This window comes from Phragmites australis, chromosome 11 (genome assembly GCF_958298935.1).
Source record: "Phragmites australis chromosome 11, lpPhrAust1.1, whole genome shotgun sequence".
Lineage (NCBI taxonomy): Eukaryota > Viridiplantae > Streptophyta > Magnoliopsida > Poales > Poaceae > Phragmites > Phragmites australis.
In genome coordinates this window covers 30825881-30847372 of record NC_084931.1, presented here as the reverse complement: position 1 = coordinate 30847372, position 21492 = coordinate 30825881, and the positions used below count along the sequence as shown (strand labels likewise).

The 21492-nt window shown below is 47.1% G+C and overlaps 4 protein-coding genes and 1 pseudogene across 4 annotated transcripts; 2 read left to right on the top strand and 3 right to left on the bottom strand.

The window, feature by feature from the left end:
• Window positions 1-444: 444 nt before the first annotated feature.
• Window positions 445-3835, bottom strand: LOC133885941 (F-box protein At5g52880-like). The gene is made up of 6 exons (XM_062325715.1): window positions 3474-3835; window positions 2186-2337; window positions 1515-1602; window positions 1236-1435; window positions 981-1132; window positions 445-757 (listed from the first exon to the last, which is right to left on the bottom strand). The coding sequence occupies exons 1-6, from the start codon at window positions 3689-3691 to the stop codon at window positions 623-625; spliced, it is 945 nt and encodes a 314-aa protein (XP_062181699.1). The 5' UTR covers window positions 3692-3835; the 3' UTR covers window positions 445-622.
• A 2351-nt stretch (window positions 3836-6186) lies between these two features.
• On the bottom strand, window positions 6187-7570 carry LOC133885376 (photosystem I assembly factor PSA3, chloroplastic-like). Its single transcript, XM_062325084.1, is given in 4 exon segments — window positions 6187-6607; window positions 6712-6876; window positions 6993-7057; window positions 7060-7570. Coding segments are annotated over 4 exon segments (804 nt in total). The 5' UTR covers window positions 7322-7570; the 3' UTR covers window positions 6187-6295.
• A 1724-nt stretch (window positions 7571-9294) lies between these two features.
• LOC133885377 (zinc finger CCCH domain-containing protein 37-like) lies at window positions 9295-10828 on the top strand. The gene has a single exon (XM_062325085.1). The coding sequence runs from the start codon at window positions 9719-9721 to the stop codon at window positions 10490-10492; it is 774 nt and encodes a 257-aa protein (XP_062181069.1). The 5' UTR covers window positions 9295-9718; the 3' UTR covers window positions 10493-10828.
• Window positions 10829-13996: 3168 nt separating this feature from the next.
• On the bottom strand, window positions 13997-19210 carry LOC133884165 (pentatricopeptide repeat-containing protein At2g22070-like; annotated as a pseudogene).
• A 6-nt stretch (window positions 19211-19216) lies between these two features.
• LOC133884164 (uncharacterized) lies at window positions 19217-21022 on the top strand. The gene is made up of 3 exons (XM_062323520.1): window positions 19217-19231; window positions 19281-20729; window positions 20792-21022. Exons 1-3 carry the CDS (start codon window positions 19217-19219, stop codon window positions 21020-21022), a joined length of 1695 nt encoding a protein of 564 aa, XP_062179504.1.
• The last annotated feature ends 470 nt before the right edge of the window (window positions 21023-21492 follow it).

The window sequence follows — 21492 nt, the reverse complement described above, 5'->3', positions numbered from 1 at the left end:
ACCCAATCGGAATGAGATTAAGCCTTTGCCTAGCGCCTTAGGCCATCTCCAACGGAGTCTCCAAATTTGAGGATTCTAGTGCTACAGTGTTTTGCGGTATACTGTAGCACTAGACATCCATCTCCAACAGATCTTCTATCCAATGATACAGTACTGCTACAGTGTTAGGGATAGAGGATGCTGTAATAGTGATAGGGGATACTGTAATAGTATTTTGAGGATGAAGATTTGAGGTAGCTGTTGGAGATGGTCTTAGCCTCTTCCATATTTAGCGATGTACTTACTTTTCCTGCCGCAAGTATACTACTCCATCCGGTTAGACTTTTCGATAATAGCTTTTAAAATATTTAGTCTAAGAATATAAAAATTATACATATAGAATATTATAACTATATTCTGATAAAAAATAGTGATCAAGGTTGCACGTCAAAGACCGTAAAAAATAAAAAAATATAATGTATTTTTGACCGGAGAGAGTATTAAGAATAGATTTTGCAGTGCAATGTACATGCTTCACTTTAAGTTGACGAGCCATCTCATAGAGATCACTGAAGTTTGCAGTTGCTACTAATAACAGCACGGACACCGCATACAGCCAATTACCAGAATTGAAGACAAACAACTATCCAAGTGTCATTTCGTCCAACAACATCCAAAATCTTGGGTGCCCATACTCGTAATCAGAATTACTATCTGCGTCGTCACTTTCAGATGATGAAGCTGCTAGATCTTCATCGTGCAATATGTATTCAGCAACCTGGTCCAGGATAGTGTTAAATCAAAAGGTACAGTGTTCCAATGATGATAATTCTTGGACAAAATTGAATGGCTAGTCAAACAGATAACAAAATAACAAAAAGATGAATAGGTAACCGCTGTAGGCAATATGACAATCAGCAAATTAGACAAAGTTATGATCTATCTGCTAGGTCAAAACCATCGTAAAGTTTAGAACTGACCATAGGATAAAAACAACTTACTGTATCAGGTAACAGAGGCCATAATTTTACTTCATCTTTTCCACTCTTAGCGCAATGGTGCGGAGAAGCACAAGTCAGGTTGCTCAGCCAAATAACTGATCTGCAACGCCCACACAGTGCTCTATTTGATGCAAATTTCCATGATGCGCATTCTGCAATAAAATATAATTCAACCTTGTTGTAGAGGACAACCATGGAAATGGCGGAGTGTAGTTTGTATCGAATTATATGCAAAGAGAAGAATGCCACTGCTACCTGCATACTTATTGTGGAAGGACTCTTTCCAGCTAAAATTTGGATCAATGGACACTGAATCCGTGCTATTTTGCACAAGACCATGACTGTGCTGTAAACCATATACAGGTATGCTGTTGCAACTCACATGGCAGATGCCGAAGAAACAGGAGTAATTCATCTTCCACAGGTTGTTGTCATTTGCAGCTGAATTCCAAGACCTTATAAGGAAGACAAGATCGTGATAAACAAGAAACCTGCGTATTTGAAGGAAGTATATGGACAAGGGAAGAAAAATACCAGCAGACAAGACCAGCTGCTACCAAAGAACGAATGTCCAGAAAACTGAAGATATGAACAAGAACATCATGTGGTATGTGTGGTGAACCTATCAAAGGGGTTGAAGTAACACATCACAAAGGGGTTGAACATCATGTGGTATGATACCAAAGAATGACTATTGACTCCTATTGGTAAGTACTGATTTGCAAACTGATCCTCCGTCCTCCCAAATTTTGAGGAGGGCAGGAGGCTGCAGTTTATGTAGACTAATTAGTTTGAAATGATCAAACCATGGCCACTTTCGTAAAGTGATGAAAGGAAGGCTGAAGAGATGTAAGATATAACATCGCAGCATTTATAAACTTCACCTAAGCCAACTTTATACTTATGCCATGTTTACCATTCTAACAGGGTATGAAGCATGAAAGTTTCAACACAATTCACATAATCTAGAAGAATAAAGTAAGAGCAAATGGCAGATGAGGGTGGCATTTATGTTATTGTAGCAGGCTAGCAGCAAAGCAAATAAGCAACAGATATAGTAGTCCTGATATTGTAGCAGTAAATCAAATAAGCAGCAGACATAGTTGCAGACACATCAAATGTGTAACAAAGACATCATGCTTATACTTTGTGCTATGCAGGGAGATTGACTCAGTTGTACGATTGAAAAGGGACTTGTCACATACCTGGTTCTTGTTTTACTCTTGCACGCCTCTTATGTGCAACAACAGAATGCCTGAACTCTGAAGCAGCCTGTGCCTTCTTTTGCTTTGGTAGGGTAACTTCTACTGCCTGGAGAAGACCAGTAGCTGCAGCTACTGCATATCCTGTCTGCACACTGTGGGAAATAATAAGTTAATTCCAACTAGTCAGTAGCAATATCATCAAAGATTGAGAACATTCAGAAGCCAAAGTATAACATTGCACACTAGTAAGAACAAACGAGAATTGGGTTACGGCCAACATCTGAAAGCTTGACGAAAGTATATTACCAATGAACAACTAACCGGATATTATGCCAAGAGAAATTGAGCCTCGGAAGCATAAGACAGCTCAGAAATTTCCAACTAAACATGGTTCGGAGCGAGAGAAAAAAATTATCAGCGTAAGTGCATAACATACTATAAACTCCACATCCATACCATAAATCATCAGCCTCAGTGCATAACTGTGTATTCCATTGTGCAAGCTTTGGTCAGGATCAATGTTCAATTCTGCGTAAGAGTGAATTGAATACCATTTTTATTTCGAAAATACGCAATTGTTTTTTATTCCACACACATTGTTTATCACACTTTGTTTCCTTGATATCATCAGTGGTCTATTAAGAACTACTGAAGAAAGCAAGAACTATATCTGTCAAAGTTACACCTAGCCTGAAATGCCATTACTAGCAGAAAAAAAATTAAGCAGTGCTGACAGCAGAACAATTAGAATGTTCGGGTACGATATCTTAGACTCTGTTTGGTAGAGCTGCAGCTCCAAGATCCATGTATGATTTGTAGTTTAGGATAATATAAAGTAGTTTGAATATTCGTTTCCAGTCCAAAATAAGAACACGATGCTTAAACCAAAGACAATCAATCTGCCCACAGCACCGGCTCCAAGAATTTCCGTAATTAGGAATGGCCAACTCCAAAAATTCTTGAAGCTGGAGCTCTGCCAATCATGCCATTACTATAGCAATTACTCTAAGAATTGAAGAGCCAAACCAGAATGGATAATGAAATCATCTGAAAAATTGATAAAGACCTACTCGAGTGTTGAAGAATGACAAGCACATATAGATCTACATTACCCTCAATCTATATGGTTCTAAGAAGAAATTATCCGTAATCTGCACATAAAACTAGCTAACCATAAGTAGCTAAGAGAAATTAGCATGATCAATCATCATCAACACAATTTACGGGACTGGCGGCCAAACTTTCCACGCAATGATGCGTGATTGGAGGGGAGACTGGAGAGGCTTACTCGAGGAGGAGGCGGAACGCGAGTAGCACGTCGGCGAGGACGAGCGCCTGGGCGGCCTTGGGGAGGTCTGCGTACCCGAGGCGCAGGAGGGTGGCCAGCTCGCCGCAGGCCGTGGGGTAGTCCCACGGCCGCGACAGCGCCGCCCCTATCCCCATCTCCCTGTACCTCTCCGCCGCGCCCGTCTCCGGCCGCCGCGGCTGCCGCCGCCTCACCGGCATCGCTGAGCTGAGACGGAATCACGGAGCCGGTCCACGTGGATCGGCCACGTTCACGGCTTACCGTCCCCGTCCTCTCCCCTCGCACAACGGCCACCAGCGCCTTGTGCTGGGCTACGCGCCTACGCCTGTGCAGTGTGGTTGTTGGGCTTGGGCACGAGAGAGTTCGCTCCCTCCGGTTGTGAGTTTTTTTTTTTATAACATTAATATTTAAATAAAAAGATTTTGATAGAAACAATTATAAGAATAGACGTCTACCATCTTTTTATAGAACGGTTAGGTTCTTAACAACACTCTAAGATGACGATAAGCAGTTCGACGCGTACACCGTGTGTGTGGGGTATAACAGCCCTCTAAATAGTGTTTCGTCAAAATCACTGTTAATGTAATATTGTTCTCTCCAATCTTATTTATATAAAATTATGGTCTTCTGTTGCTTCAAAAAATCTAAAATAATATGTTTTATAATACATGTGCAACTTATTTTAATTGGATTCACTAAAAAGTATGCGTAGAATTTAAACTAAAATTCTTCAAAAAAGCTAATTTTATAACTTTTAATAATTGTTAGGGCCTCAAATAAATTTCTAAAAATCTGTAAAAATTAACTAATATTCATCTTATGTGATGGGATAATTTCTAAAATTATTTCTAGCCCTAGTTTATATGGTAAAAAAATGAGTTCCTTTTTAATGCTCTATTTATGCATATAGCCTATGATTAGAAATAATTTTATAAATTATTACATCACATAAAATGAATATTAGTTAATTTTTCCAAATTTTAGGAATTTATTTGAGCTCTAAAAATTGTTAAAAGTTAAAAAGTAGTCTTTTTTGAAAAATTTTAGTTTAAATTCTACACATGCTTTTTAGGTGAATCTAATTAAAATAGATTGCATATAAATTATGAAACATGTAAAAAAAATTAGAATTTTTAAGGAATGGAAGACCATAGTTTTGTATAAAGAATATTGGAGGGAAAAATATTACTGTGAATAGTAATTTTGACGAAACGCTGTTAGCCCTGCACGGCGTGTCGAACTGCTTACCATCCTCTGAGAGTGCGGTAAGGGGCTAACCGCCTCATGAGAAGATGATACATGTCTATTTTTACAATTCTTTTTATTAGAGATCTATTTATTTAAATATTAATATTAGGAAATATAAAAAATAACTCCCGGTGTTGTCGATGGATGGATCCCACCCGTGTAATGGGCTGTTAGATCACATGCAAGATTGGGCTGAATGGTTGGTGCTAGCTTACCAGCCCATTAGGCGGTCCGTGCTGGCCCAGATTGATTTTGTAGCTGGATTTTTCTGTGGTACCACCGCACTGCAGAACTAGCTAAGGGCTGTGCATATATCCATTTTACTCCTTAAACTTTTAAATTATCTATTTTACTTTTTAAACTATCAATACTGTTCATTTTATCTTTAGAGTGGTTTTTCTTGGTAGTTTTAATGATGTGACGACGGTTTCGCTAGATGGCAGTCCTAGTCAGCGTGTCCGGTCAGTGTGCTGACATCAGTGTTACGCAGTAATTCGTTTTTTTAAAATAATTTATGAGAATAGATTATTCCAAAAAATAGGTTTTATGTTTAGAAAAAAATCTAAAAAATATAAAATAATTTAGATAAATATTTTAATATAAAATAATTTAGATAAATAATTTAGATTAATTCTGATAAAGTTTAAAAAAAATTCTTTGATAAATAAATGCTTTTAATATGTTTTTTTATATTAAATTAGTTTTAATTCTAGAAAAATTAGGTTTAATTACAGAAAAATCGTTTGTAGTTTTCACATCCTATTTGGACACATTTTGATCATATTTGGCCATATTTTGGTCATATTTGGGCACATTTTGGTCATATTTGGGCACATTTTTAGCACATTTGGACATATTTTTTGTCACATTTTGGCACATTTGGTGATATTGTAGTTTGATTTTAGATAAAATCTCAAAAAGGAGGAGTAGATTATAGGGTAATTTTTCTCTTAATTTCTTTATTTATTTTTATTAGTATAATAGGTCTATATCAGTAGCCGGTAACAAAGAACGAGGTTGGAGGACAAGAATGAATATAAACAATTAGTAAATTATTTAAATGTTAGGGATTTTTATTATACGGGGAAGAGTAGCGGGAAGAGGTGATATGATAAATAACGGTTTTATATAGTAGTTTATACAGTAGAGATTTTGCTGGTGGAATGTGTACTAATCTTTTGCTCTCTTAGACCGATGATCCGTGATTCACATTGTTCATTTCTGCTGATGATTGTAAAAACACAACATTTTTCTAAATGTGTCACAACGTTATCTTACAACGCTCTGATGGCCACTCACATGTTATTGCAACACTACAGTGACAGCAATTTTTGTTTCAATTGTGTAAACTGTGTTGCAATATTTGCTATCATGCCTGATTCCTCCTAGCACGCCTATGGACTATGGTCAAAACCATCCTGCGTCCGCTTCGTCGTTCCTGACTTCCTGCAATCAAGAACCTCAATACCTGACTCGAGTATGTCAAGTAAGCCGCGTGATTTGTGTTTCTTGGACTATAAACACCATCTATTTGACAAAAAAAGTCCTGCTCATCACTAGTCAAGCTTGTTCTGTTTCAGAAACTCGAGGTCCTTAAGCTGCCGCTGCACCACTTCCATCGATACGGTCTTCTCGCCGCGCTTCCTCTCGCCAGTGGCCACCTGCTTCGCCATGGACGCCACCATCCTCTCGACCGCCTGCCTCCCGACCGACGGGAAGACCGCGTTCAGCATGGTGCACAGGAGCTTCGCGTCCTCTTGCTCGACCATGTCCTGCCCAAAGCAGCATACGTATATAGCTTCAAGGGCCTTCTCTGCCCGCGCTTCCATCGGTATCTGCGGAGTTGGAGCCTTCAGCTTTGCTCTTTTCTGCGTCAAAGTTCATCTTCTCTCAGGGGCGAACTGATGTTTTCTGTAGTTCTGATATTGCACTGCGATGCATCACAGTTCTCGAATTGCAGAAAGCCGCTTACCTCCTTTGCTGCCCTCATCATGTCGATGAAGGTCTCCTCCTCGAACTCGATGTCGTTGGAGATGCGGAGCCGCGCCACGCCTTCCAAGATCTCCTCTGTTTTCAGCAGCCCGCCACCAACGGCAGCCAGCCAGCAGCACAGCAGGACGTAGAAGGGATCTCCTGGCTGCCCAATGACGCGATGTAAAGATCTCTCTTTTACTCGAAAGTTTTGCACAGCCGTGCAAGTGTAGGAGAATCAGAGCAAAACAAAGTAGCTGGACGAGTCGTGTGGGTACGTACCTTGCCGCGGCGTTCGTTGAAGTCGTAGAAGGCCTGCGAGTCCATGACGGTGCACTTCTTGCTGCGCGGCGGCGGAACTCCGCGAAGTCGATGATGTCACCGCCGACGCCGCCCTCGTCGCTCAGGATGCGCGCCACGAGGCCCACCACGGGGAGGGCACCGATGAGGCGCCCCGCGATGGCCGCCGGAGAGTTCGAGTTCGGTTCCATGTATGCCACCACCGCTCCATGTCGCCGGCGACGGCAGTGGGCGGTGGGGCAGGGCCGGCGGTGGCGCGGGAGGAAGGGCGAGGTGAGTGCGAGCTTGTGGGCGACGGGTAGTGCCCCCATGCCCGTCGATGGGGTTTACTTGGATGCCCTGTGTGTATGGTGATGGCGGGCGCCTTATCTGCTTCATGGACTTCACTTGCTCAAAGCCAGTTTGGAGTTCGGACTCTCTGGAGGATTTTTTTTTTTGCTGAAACCATGGACTCTCTCTGCCTGGAGGATTTCTTTTTTCTGAAACCGTGGACTCTCTGGAGGATGGCTAATGCCATTCAGTGGACGCCGATCCTCTGCATTAGCGCATAGGAGCATTGTGCGAAAAGTAAAATGAGTATTGCGCTACGGTGCGCATTATTATCGATCACCATTAGAATGCAAATGGGTATCCAATTGATAGTGTCAGTACGTACTTCGTAGTTTGTTTTTTTCTTAATTTAATTAGATGAGAGTGATTTTTTAATTTATTTTTTTTTTATTTTGGGTCAATTTACTGATCTAAAAACAAAAAACTTACATCCCTAATCACCACGCCCCTATCTCCTTATCATTCCACTTTCATACGTTGACAGCTTATACTATCTCCTCCTATTTCAACTTGCAGTTTCAAAATATTGTTGACCTATATATATCCATAAGCGCTAACACTACTGTCCAAAACTTGTAATTCTAGGGTTTGAGATTGGACAGTAACAGATCGAGAGGAAAAAAACTAAAAGGTTCACTCTCTTCTTACTTCTTTTTTTTTTCTCGTTTTCTTCTTTCTTCTCATTCTTTTTTTTTTGCATGTCAAAAATTGAAGGGGGCTGAGGCTCCCAAATGTGCCGAGTCCTATGTGGATCCGCCACTGAGATTAGGTAAATCTAAACTCAAAACTCATTGTCGCTAGATAAAAAGCGTAGCTCAATTGAAGCACAAATCTTCAAATCGAACCATTGGTAGGAACTCGACAATTCACTTATTCTTTAGCCATTTTATTTGTGTAAAACTACGTATAACCCCTGAAAGCCGGTTTTCCGTTGTGAGTGCTCTCTTCCAAATTAAATAGTTGCATTTAGCATCAGTTGATAGCCCAGCCCAGCAATTTGACGAAATACATGCGTGCTGTGCGCTCTTCGCTCAGGGAAATCCAAATCCCGCAAGCCTGTCGTGCACGCGCGCGTCAGTCATTTGGCAAGACCTTATCCTCCTCTCAGCGGAATCGGGCGCCGCGCAGCGACTTGCCCGCCGCTGTTTCGTCCGCCAGTTGCTACCGTGCTCCTCACCACGCGAGGGGACCAGCCACGCCCGCAGGACCGCGGCAAGCCGTCCGCCCTTATCAAGAACGCGCCTCTGACTGAGCAAGTGGAGAGCGCGGTTCACTGATGAACGGATCATGTTTAACTGGCGTAGCCGGCGGACGCCGCGAGTCCGTCCATTCACTTCACGCTCCAAACTCCAAAAAGAGAGCAGGCACGTACTCAGGCCTCAGGTAACACAGATGGGAAAGGCTCAGCGTCGCATCGGGCGGAAATGTCCATATGCACATGGAAAAGCTCATAAACTCCCCAGTCAGCTGAAAAGTGGCTAGCTGGGCCAGGAGGTCTGTAACCGTGCTCGTATTAGGTCTTAAAAAAAAAAGAGAAACCCTGCTCGTATTAAAGGCGCACGGAATCACATGGTTTGTTTTCTACGCTACTTAAAAAGTCGCAAAAGGTCCCGCGCCGGACTCTTCCCGCACAACGTGGTGAGTCTCGTGTTTTTTAGGTTTTCTTTAAAAGATTTTTTAGTGAAATTTTTATGCCTTCTGTTGCAATCGTATGTACACGTAATTAGTTTTTTTAAAAGAAAGAAATGTCCGGGTGCCTCCTCTCTCAGGCCTGAACTGATACGAGCAGTGATGCAACGGTGTACGTGTGCGTGTCGCGCGCTGCGCAGCAGACCACGACGAGGTGGCGGCAGGCCGGGTCGGGGGTTCGACCTCTGCCTTTCGCACCGTGTGGCACGAGCGCTACCGTTTTAGGGAACCGCGGGTGCGATCAGGAGGCGTGTGTTTAGCATGCGGTAGCGAAACTGCCCCAGATTATCCGCCAAGCTAAATAAAGGAAGAGAGGGCGATGCAGGCGCCCACCTCCGGCGGCCAGCGCCGAGAAAACTACTCCGTACGAGACTAGCCCTTCGTTACGTGGCGGGCAACATGCAGCACCGGCCTCCACGCCCCTCCACGTACCCCGCCTCGCGCCGAAACCACCCCCACGCAGCCACGCCAAGTCGCCAACCCGATAGCTCGGCAACCAACCAACAGAAACTCAATACCGCCTATGCCATCCCAACCCAACGGCGGCCGTGTCGATCCTGTATCGCACGCGGCGACCTATAAAGCCGCGCACCAGTCACCCCACCGCTGTTTCCTCAAAGCAATGTCCGGTTCTCTCTCTCTCTCTCTCCGGCAGCAGGTGACAGTGTTGAGTTGAGTGAGGCACAGGCATGGTGAGCCGTGAGCACCACCACGACTACGAGCACCTCGTGCTCGACCCGGCGGCGCTGGGCGTCTCCTGGGCTAACCCGGCGGCGGTGGAGATCCCTCCACAGCTCCTCGCCGCGCTGGGGGAGTACCTCTCGGCCGGGCGCGGAGACGGGGATGCTGAGGCCGAGGCAGAGGCCGACGACGAGTTCATGATGTACGAGTTCAAGGTGCGGCGGTGCGCGCGGGCGCGGAGCCACGACTGGACGGCGTGCCCCTACGCGCACCCGGGCGAGGCCGCACGGCGGCGGGACCCGCGGCGCGTGGCGTACACGGGCGAGACGTGCCCGGACTTCCGGCGCCGGCCGGGCGCCTCGTGCCCGCGCGGGAACACGTGCCCGTTCGCGCACGGCACGTTCGAGCTGTGGCTCCACCCGTCGCGCTACCGCACGCGCCCTTGCCGCGCGGGCGCAGCCTGCGGCCGCCGCGTCTGCTTCTTCGCGCACACGGCCGGCGAGCTCCGCGCCGCGCCCAAGGAGAACTCGCCGCTGTCGCTCTCGCCCAAGTCGACCCTGGCGTCTCTCTGGGAGTCGCCTCCTGTGTCGCCGGTGGAGGGTCGACGGAGATGGCTCGACGCCATCGATGAGTCGGACGCGGACGCGGAGATGGAAGAGCTGATGCTCGCAATGCGGGAGCTCAGCTTCAGGACGGCCACGGCGCCGGCAGTGCCGGTGCTTCCTCCTGTCACGGAGGACGACGGGCCGGACTTCGGGTGGGTGTCGGAGCTGGTGATGTAGTTCCAAGCCCAAGATGGGATCTCGTTCGGCGATGACAAGAGGCTCCTCTCGCGCCACTCGGAACAGCTTCATTAATTCTAGTATTTCGCAAATTTGCATCATTCTTCTGTGGATAAACAAATATGTTACAAGTGTTAATAGAGCAATCTGTAAGTTTGGCGTGTGTTCCCTCTTTTTTTTTCGAAAATCGTGGGCGTGGCATGCTACTGTCCAGGGTTTTCGATTATCAGTGTAGAATTGCAGATGCCAAGTGTAATTGGATAGGAGCTTTGGCTGTTTCGTGATGTATCATCACAGTTGATGATGTACGTATGATTAAATGAGGAGCATATATCCGATCTGTACGTGCTTAATATGTTTAGTCATCAAGTGTTCCGCTGGAGTCTGCAGGGTTCGATCGATAGCAACGCGCGATAACTTGATGCAAAGTTAGGGTGGTTTCTTGATTTTTTTTCCTATTGATGCGGCTATCGACACAAATTTGCCAATGTCCCCGTCAGTGTGAAAGACAAAGTACGAGAAACATCCCCCCTGTGCGGTTGAGTAAAATGGAGGCCAGAGCGAGACGAGCCCTGGACCCTGGTCCCGGCCGAGCTCGCAGTAAGCGGCACACAACATAGGACGATGCCGTCAGGCAAGCTTCGCAAAGTCGTACTTTACCATTTCGCCTGCCACTCCTCTCTTTCTTGAATAAGAGTAGGAATCTACAAATTTATATTAAGTGTCACTTGACTTTCCAATGTTGAGTTACAAAGTTATTTGTGAATTGTGATGGTCAGTTCCGAAACTACTCTTGGTTGGATTTGTGTATTGTATAGTTGTCTGAACATTTCATCTGCACAGCTTTGTCCGGCTAAAGATCGAGGACCACGTACGACAAATCGAAGCCATCCTACCAGCCATGAAAGTGAAACGCCGTGGGATTAGAGCAAAACAACGGGTGCGCGCTTTGACTCGTCACCGGGTCCCCGCCAAGCTGCGGCGTTGGCAAATACAACTTGGTGCGCCCAGAGTCCGTAGGGCGCGGGCACGTTGGTCCGCCGTGCGCGCGCGCGGCTGCCCAAGACCCCCAAGTTGCCCGATTTTTCTAAGATTTTCTCGCCCACGAGAACACTGCCCACGAGAACACCAGCTTGGCCCGGTAAAGGACGAGGAGGATGCCGCCGCGCGAACGGTTTCGTTCAGGTGGCGAGCTCCCGTTGCTTCGCTGCCAAGTTGTGCTGCAACTTGCGTTTTCTTTTTGCTGTGCAGCAGAATGGTTTCTCGCTTTCGCTTTCGCCTTCGCCCGTCTCGAGTCCCGACGCGGCTCGATAGTACTTGGTGGCTGGTGCTCGGCAGGACGAAAAGCGCTTGGGTGACATGCGGTGCGGGTACCTGGAGCTTGTGAAAAGATGGATGGATTCCAAGCCGGGCCTTCCTGATTCTGATCTGTGGGCGAAGGGTTCTCGGGTTGAATCTGCCATCGCCGGCTGTGAGCCCGCGACCATATAAATGCAGCGAAGGAGGCACACTCTAGCAGCATTGTTTTCTGTGGGCTTCACGATACCGTTTTGCTGTTCGAAGAGTTGTGATACTAGTTTGGACTGATACGTTGTTAAGATCTTACGTTGTAAACTGGTGTACCCAATCTCTGTTTCTCCTTTTCTCAGACCTCGCTTTGAATAAAGCGGGGCCTGGTTGTAATTCAGCAAGCAAAGCTGCATAAAACAGTGTAGAATTCAGAGCAGTACGAATTAGAGAAGAAACATATTTCCAAACTCAACACTCGGCTCGGAGTAGTGAACTTAAATGAAAACACTGAATCTTGAAAAGTGCAAGCAAAGTCAGTCCAGCTATCAATACGAGACTCGGATACACCAAATGAGAGAGAACTTTTTGTAGAGTAAGCAGACACCAAATGAAAGAAGAATGGAGTGAAGTGCCTTGCACATTCGAACTTTTCCTTACTGTACACATCCTTACAATTGTTGCATCTCTATGTGCTCATGAAGGATTATCGGTATTTAAACACCCTTCCATATTTCAGGTTTATCGCTCCACGTAAACAATGGCATACATACACTGAACTTATGAAAGGTTACCTACACTAACTGGACGAATAACCATCGACGATTGAGCTTATCATCGATGATTTCATCAGCACCACGATAAAGAGAACCGGGAGGATTTCTTCTCGCCTGCGCCGCCATTCTTGATCTTTATCCTTGATGCAACGTCAGGAAAATGTGGGGGGAAAGCTCAAAGCTCATCTTTCACATCTACTTTGAGGTCTTCTTCGCCCACCATCTCCATCTTTTTTTTTTGGGTGTGTGGGGGGGGGGGGGGGGTTGGATTTCTCATCACGATTGCAACCTTCTAAAGATTTACCGTCCCTTCAACTGAGATTTGTAGTCTTTCTTCCATCTAGCAAAGTGGTTCTTGAGCTTCCACAATTCCTCCTTGAGGGTTCATATTTGGACTAACCGGTTCGAATTTAACTGCAACAAGGAAGCCATCATCTCCAAACACTTGTCATCTGTCTTTGAACTCCTTGCTAGGTGGTTCACAGCACTATTCCACTATCTAAGTTTCTTACTGACACTTTACCTTCAGGGATAATTTAACTATGTCTTCAGAGACATACTGGGCATGTCGAAGTAGAATCAGTCCGAGCCACTTAGGTAGCCATGCCATCAGAAGCAGATGTTGGTGCGGCAAGAAACTTCTCTTGCAAAATAACATTAATAGTCCAGAACTGCATAGCTGTAGAGCTTATAGGAGTGCTTAGCACACTAAACACAAACATTCAGTAGAGAGGACACAGTGATATCGTAATCAATTAAGGTATTTTTAAATTTGACTGCACAGTCTGGCTATGGTGATGATCAAATGACTTACCAGATAGATAACCTCCTTAATATCGAGATGGGCATCCAAGAGGCAAGGTCTGCCCTCTCCCTGCACACATCCTGCGATCTGATACGTAGAAAGTGCCAACTCAATCATACCATCATAGGATGCGTGATTCAGCTTCATGAGCAGACCTTCAATATGCAATCCAGGGGAAAACATCAACAACAATAGGGAACACATCTTATAAGAATCTCAGTTACCTCTGCATTTATTTACAACGTTTTGTGGATAAGCACTAATTTTCTAGCGTACCGACCCGTCGTTTTAAGTCAACTTTGTTTAACCAATTGAAGAGATTGCATAGCAAAATCCTCTTTGATCTATGGGAGAACGGGAAGAAAGATTTAGATACAGACCAAAGAAAAACGGAAAGGCTGCGGATAAGCCTCTGGCTCAGTGGCAAAACTCCAAGGTGGGAGGGAGCCGGTGGGGGGTTCTAGCCCTCCGTTCCGCATATTTCCCCCCGTAGAAGCCTCTAAAGAAGGCTGGGTATTGGGGGCCCTGATTAAAAAAGAAACAGAAAGGAAAACATGTGTGAAGAGATCAGGCAACCTGATTTTGAGTCTTTGAAGATATAGTGTAAAGAGGACCTATTGTTGCTTGGATAATTAATCACCAAAAATCACCACATGAACAACTACCATTCCTAAAATGATGGAATCGATTTCCATCTCCAATGTCAATTTCTCTCTTGGTGACATGGAAAACAAGCTTGATGAAAGTGTGACAGTCACCACATATTCTAAGGTTCTCTTCATTATCTGTATGGGCATGCCCTTGGGTGTAACAAGAAGGCCGTAAGCAACAGCAAGCTTCTCACTGTGGTACAGAAGAGAACTCTCCTCCTGCTCTTCATCTATGTCACGGAGAACAAATTCCGTGTCAGGCACGTACCCTGTAGCCTTTAACAAAGTGTATAACTCCCGGAGGGTAGCATATATATCTTGAATTCGCTCATGTTCCTCATCTGCAGTGACAAATGAGTGCAGTTTGTTCTTTATCTGCATCCAGCTACAACCAGGCTCCTTGTTCACACCTTGTTCTTTCATAAGTTTCCGTATCTTTGCAACTTCATCCCACATTCCTAGGGAGGAATATATATTTGACAACATGACATTATTGCCAGCATTTGATGGCTCAATAGCAAAAAGTTTCTCCGCTGCCCTTCTACCAACTTCTACATTCTTGTGAATCTTGCATGCCCCAAGAAGAGCACTCCAGATCACCATATCTGGCTCAATAGGCATATCATAAATAAACTGTTCAGCTCCTTGCACATCACCAGCTCGCCCAAGTAGGTCCACCATGCAAGCATAGTGCTCCAGCAGAGGAGTTAGTCCATAATCACTGCTCATGGACTTGAAAATCTGTCGTCCTTCATCCACCAAACCGGAATGGCTGCATGCATGTAAAAGCCCCACGAAAGTGACCTCATTTGGCAACACTCCTGCAGATTCCATTTGTTGATACATCCCGATGGCTTCTCTTCCAAGGTCATGTTGAGCATAGCCTGCAATAATGGTATTCCATATAAAAATATCTGTCACACCCGATTTTAAAGGAAACAAATCAGATGTATTCCACATGTATACTAGGATCAAGTTTTCCATACATGTAGCGACATCATTAGTGATAACATAAACTGTGTCTTAAATAACGTAAACATTCCTTACAAAAGGACCCGATGGTCTGAAAGAAAATACTAAGAAATCTTCAAACGGTAGCGGAACTCCCATCCATCCACAGGCATTGTCCGGGGGAAACACCAGCCTAGGATATGGCCTTCAATCGACGCCTCCTTCCTTCTAGAATTCAGCATCCTCGTCCGGGAAATCCTCGAAAGCTTCACCTTCTGAGCAGCATCCGGAAGTTGGGAGAAGGCAAGCGTGAGTATACAGAGTACTCAGCAAGTGGGGGAAAAGTATGACATGCAGGCTAATGATAAGGAAAAGTTGATTTGGGGATTACTGCGACTATGCCCAACTAAACAAGACTCAAATAGCATAGCAACATATTTACTAGATTAAACTCCAACAAATAAAGAACATAGCTCATCGGATTCCATCCGACTACTAGACTCACCAGATATCCCATATCCGGCTACCGACTCATCGGGAGTACCACCACCCGACTACCCAAACCAACCCTTAAGATCCCCATCTAATCATGAAGAAGTCCAAGCCGCTCTTGACCGTGAGCATGGCTGATCGATCAGTTTATTTACTCTGCAGAGTTTGCACACTTTACCCATGAGTCGTGATTCCCGTTTTGCCTTACACTTCCGGGGTGTAGAGCTGGGGTCTCACTACAAGGCCGTTACAAAGTACCTCCACATCTATAAGCACCCACTAAGGTTTCACTGCTAACAGGGATTTCATCCACTGCAGAGGCCCCCTCTTGTGCCACTTAACCGACCATTGGTGCGTACAGAATGTGAAGCGCACTAATTACTTAGCCAGACCGTACCCATATAGGCCTCATGGTTGTGCTGTTATGCCGGGTTACAGGCTCCAAGAATCGATCCTTAGGATCCCACACAAGAACGTACACAATCCCTGCTGTGTAGCTCCAACACATACTAGCCATCTAGTTGGGAACCCTAATTCAAGTTACTACAAGATTATCATTCCCCAAATACTTGTTTCATAGGCATTAGTCAAAATTCATAATTATTCCAATCCCTGACTGCACTAGCATGACTACCCTTTTCATGTCCCAAGACCCAAAAGAGGCTACAAGGAATGATCACACAAAATTCTAGTAAAACCCTATTCATGGGATTTCATAATTGGACAAGCATGCAGCTAAGGAAAATAAAACTATAATGACCTATAGTGGAATCAAAGTGATCAAGAACACTTGCCTTCGAAAGTAGGCTGCTCGAAGTCTTCAAAAGCTTGGTCCTGAACACTGACACTCTGCTCGTCTCCTAAAACCAAAGCACACACCGGAAAGCAACAAACAAACAGCTAAATACAACACACCAAACAGGAGCAATTAACTCTAAAAAGGCTATTAAAGGAAAGTACACGCTGCTATGATCTCAGGAGCGCGAAAATCACCTAAATCGGAGTTCGGATGAAAAAGTTACGCTAGTTTTACTCTATAGGGGCTTTTCTGAAAGATTGCAGGGACTAAGTTGTGAAAACAGAAAGTTCTAGGGGCTTATAAGCAAAGTTCAGGGACCTATCACTAATTATCCTAAAGTTCAGGGGTCTAAATGCAATTATCCTAAAGTTCAGGGTCTAAATGCAATTATCCTAAAGTTTAGGGGCCTAATTGCATAAAACAGAACTATCTAAGGGCTTTTTTGTGAAAATAGTAAAGTCTAAGGGTCTATCTGCAAGTTTACCTAATTTCAGAGAATAACTTGATTTATTTTTATACTTAAAACCCTATTTATTACGCAATGCTAATGTCACTGGCTGACTGGGCTCCAGGGCTGACATGGCTTTGCCACGTAGGACAGGAACGACCACGTGGCGCATTGACGTGGATTGACTTGCTGACTGTATTAAAGGGGACACATGGCGGCTTCCTATTGGTCTGCGAAAGGGTACGAGGTATTCTAATCTAGGCCATTCATCTCGGATTGGACAACCGAGGTTGATCGGGGGGGGGGGGGGGGACAGAGCCGACGACGACGGAGGACGGCAGCGCCGCCTCGGGCTTTGCCGGAATCTCGCCGGAGACGCTCTAGAACGCGCTACAAGCTACCATTCTCTACGGGAAACGACGCAAAAGAACGGGGAGGGCACGGGGAGTCTCACCGAGGGCTTGTCGACGACCGGGGAGGTCTTGGCGGTGGTCGGCGACGGCAATGGCGGTCGGCGGCGGTCGGAACTCGGTGAAAACACTGCTGCGACGACGGGATGGCTCAATTAGCGGTCGAGACAGCTTCCTGGGAGGCACGTGGAGACAGAGGGGGCGTCAATTGACCGCGGGGAGCTTCGGAGTAGGCTGGCAACGACGAGGGGGCGATGGAGCTTACCGGCGATCGGTGAAGTCTCGGTTCCGGCGGCGGAGGGGCTTCGGCGAGCGGTGAAATGGATTCCCCACGCTCCGGCGATGCTGGCGGTGTGCTCAGACGCGGCAGGGACAGCTCGGGTGCGGCGGAGTCGCTCGGCAAGCTTGGCGGCGGCGGCTATGGCGCTCGGTGTTCACGGTGAGATGGGGAGCGAGATGGCGGCGCTGCGGGGCTAAATAGGCGAGGGCGCGCGCAACCGAATGCGTGGACGTGGGCGCGTGGGGCGGAGTGTGCCGGCGAATTCGGATTGCGGGCGCGGTGGAGAAGAAGGCGCCGACAACTGGGCCCCGGTGGTCAGCGGGAGAATGCGAGGGGGAACGGGCTGGGTTGCGCTAGTTGGGCCGGCTTCGAAAGATTGGGCTGGGCCGCGAGCAAAATTTGAACGGGCGTTACAATATCTCATTCCTCCATTGAATAAAAAAACCTTTAGAGAATCTGTAGAGCCACACTTGAAATACATCGACATTAGAGCATTAGCCACTATAATTCCTGAATCCATTCCAAGTTTAATAGCGACGGTATGAATTTGCTGTCCAAGTTTGAGATCACCAAGACTTCCACCAACACCAAGAAGTATCGTTAATATTGGTGAATTGGGTAACTCATGCTCATGTAGCATGCTTCTGAAAATCTCTACTGCCTCATTCCCCTGCTCAGCCTGTGCACATGCAGATATTATAGTAGTCCAAGAGACAATATCTGGACTGCGCATAAAAGAGTTATATGACACAGATTATTCTGTACAAGTGCGGTAATAAAAGAGTTATATGACACAGTATCCATAACTGTCATCCGAAAGATTTCTCTCACAAGACCTATGTTTCTGCACTTTGCATACATAGGTCCTGTTTGTTTCAGCTTCGGATTCTGGCTTTCAGCTTTTATAATCCGAAGCTGAAACAAACAGGCAGCTTTTGGTTATAGCTTTTTAAAATCTACTGGTTGAATTGTGAGAATCTGAGAAGCTGGTTTTCCTCAGCTTTTGATAGATTGTGAAAGTCCATTTTACTAAACTGTCCATTAAAATTTTTTAGAATCTACAGTCTAAAAGCTTTTCACAATCCAGCTTTTAACAATCCAGCTTTTATAAGCTGCTTTTTAGAATCTCTAGCTGAAACAAACAGACCCATAGTAATCAATGCATCACATACATAGCTATTGAACTGACAGCCGGCCTTTACTGCAAGCGTATGCACTTGCTTTCCTGTCTCAAGAGCTTCAATGTTTGAACAAGCAAAGAAGCTACTAGTCAAACTAGACAGGCTAGGTAACATCCCGTTCCTATGGAGCGCTTGGAGCAAAACCAAAGCTTGTTCACCCCTCCCGTTCTGTGCATACCCTGCAATCATCCCAGCCCAAGATACTGTGTTTCTAAAAGGCATCCTGTTAAAAAGCTCTTCTGCCTAATCAATCATTTCATTCTGCATGTACCCAGTAATCATGGCGTTCCAAGATACAACATTAGGCTGAGGAATCTGCTCAAATAAAATCCTTGCATCATTGATCCTTCCACATCGGGCAAGGCCCGTGAGCAATGCAGCCCGACAAGGAATGGACTTTAGATGTTCTCTTTGGTTGTGTGGTGTTGCAAATACTCCAGCGCCTCACCATTTGCTCTGTTCTGTTTTTGCTTAGTTTGTTTTAGAGCTTAGTTTGTTTTCTCTAGTAGTTGAACATGGCTTAGAATTGTCAGCTGTGGCCGTGCGCATTTGTAGAAGCCTCGACGCATGCCCGTTCATGCAGGAGAGCTCGTGGTCATGCTCGGCATGCAAGCGGTCGTGGGATGGCACGATCACCATGCGGCCATGCCGTGTATACAGGTAGTTTGTAGCTCAAGCTTTCCTTTATATAGTTTGCCAATACAATTAGAAAACGCTGCCAGTTCTTGCAGCACCAATCACTGGGTTCAATCGTGTTTTGAATGCCCCAAGGGCTGTGGCAGGCGGCGAGAAACCGCCGGTCTTCCACGACAATTGGTATCAGAGCTTCTACATTCTCGGGGCCAGCATGTCTGCTCAGTCGGAACCAATCGACAGCGGCATTCGATCGCCATCTCCTCCTTGCCGATGTCGGGTGTTGCACTCGCCAGCGCCGCGCCGTGGGCGCCAGCGCGGCGGCGAAGTCATCATCGAGCGCGTCAAGGAGACGGGCGGCTCGGTGCAGTATCCGACACTCACTCGCACCAATTACCAAGATTGGTCGTTGTTGATGCGCGTGAATCTTCAAGCCCAAGGGCTGTGGCAGGCCGTCGAGCCGGAGGAGGGCGAGGTCGTTGAGTACCGTGAAGATCGCCTAGCGCTGGCAGCGATTTTGCGTGCCGTGCCGCCTGAGATGCTCGGGTCGTTGGCACGCAAGCGCACGGCGCGTTCCGCCTGGGAGGCAGTGAAAACCGTGCGCGTCGGTGTGCAGCGCGTCCGCGAGGCCAACGCGCAGCAGCTGCTCAAGCAGTTCGGCGAGATGTCGTTCAAGGAGGGCGAATCAGTCGACGAATTCTTGCTCCGGATCGTCGACCTCGCCAACAACATTCGAATCCTCGGCCGCGACATCACGGACGCTGAGATCGTGAAGAAGATGCTCCAGGTCGTCCCCGAGCACCTAGAGCAGATCGTTGTCTCAATTGAGACTCTCCTCGACGTCAATGAGCTCTCGGTCGAGGAGGTCACAGGACGTCTGTGTGCCGTCGAGCAGAGGAAGAAAAAGCCAGTGTCGTCAACACCCACTGCCGACAAGCAGGGTCGTCTTCTTCTCACTGAAGAGGAGTGGCTCGAGCGGCTTAAATTGCGCGACGGTCCGGCGGTGAGGGGAGCGGGTCCGGCAGCAGGCGCGGCAAGACTAGGCGAGGCCGTGGCGGTGGTGGTGGCGGCGCGCGCCACACCAGAAGAGGTCCGTCTTCAGGGCCGGCCCAGGAGCGACCAGCGGTGGCGGACAAGTGCAGGAATTGTGGAAAGCCCGGGCACTGGGCCCGGGACTGCCGCAGTAGGCCCACGAAGTCCGAGCAGGCCCACATTGTTGATGGCATCCGCTTCACTCTACTCCTCTTCCCCTCCGGCGGCGGTGCCTACCCACTCCTCCACACCGCCACGCTCTGCTGTCCAGATCCACGAGGAGCGCGTGTTCGCGCAGCTCGGACCGTGCGAGGATCGTGATCACCGTCGGTGGGTGCTAGACACGGGCGCCACAAATCATATGACTGGCGCACGGTCTGCCTTCTCCGAGCTCGACGGGGAGTCTACGGCTCGGTCCGGTTCGGCGATGGATCAGTGGTGGAGATCAAGGGGCGTGGCACCATCATCTTCACGTGCAAGAATGGCGAGCATCGTGCGTTGACGGGGGTCTACTTCTTTCCCCGTCTGACGGCGAACATCATTAGTCTCGGTCAGCTGGACGAGGCAGGTAGCCGGGTGGAGATCGACGTCGGGATCCTCCGCATCTTCGACCAGGAGCGCAGGCTTCTCGCGCGCGTGCGTCGCTCTCCGTCTCAGCTCTATGTCCTTGAGCTGGACCTTGGGCGGCCGGTGTGCTTGTCCGTGCGCTGCACTGAGAAGGCCTGGCGCTGGCATGGAAGATACGGTCATCTTAGCTTCAAGTCGCTGCACGCGCTCGCCCAATAGGAGATGGTGCAAGGACTGCCACCACTTGATCAAGTCGACCAGGTGTGTGACAGTTGCCTCGCAGGCAAGCACAGGCGGTCACCATTCCCAAACAAGGCACTGCGACGAGCGGAGCACATCCTTGATCTGATTCACGGTGACTTATGCGGACCAATCGCACCCACAACGCCAAGCGGTAACAAATATTTTTTGTTGCTTGTTGATGATCTGAACCGGTATATGTGGATTCACCTACTATCAAGCAAAGATCAAGCACCCGCCGTAATCCAGAATTACCAAGCGGCGGTGGAAGTTGAATCCGGGAGGAAATTGAAGGTTCTCCGCACTGACCATGGGGGGGAGTTCACCTCCATGGAGTTCGGCGAGTATTGCGCCGAACGCAACATCCAACGGCAGCTCACCGCCCCCTATTCACCGCAACAGAACGGGGTGGTGGAGCGCCGCAACTAGAGTATCGTCGCCATGGCTCG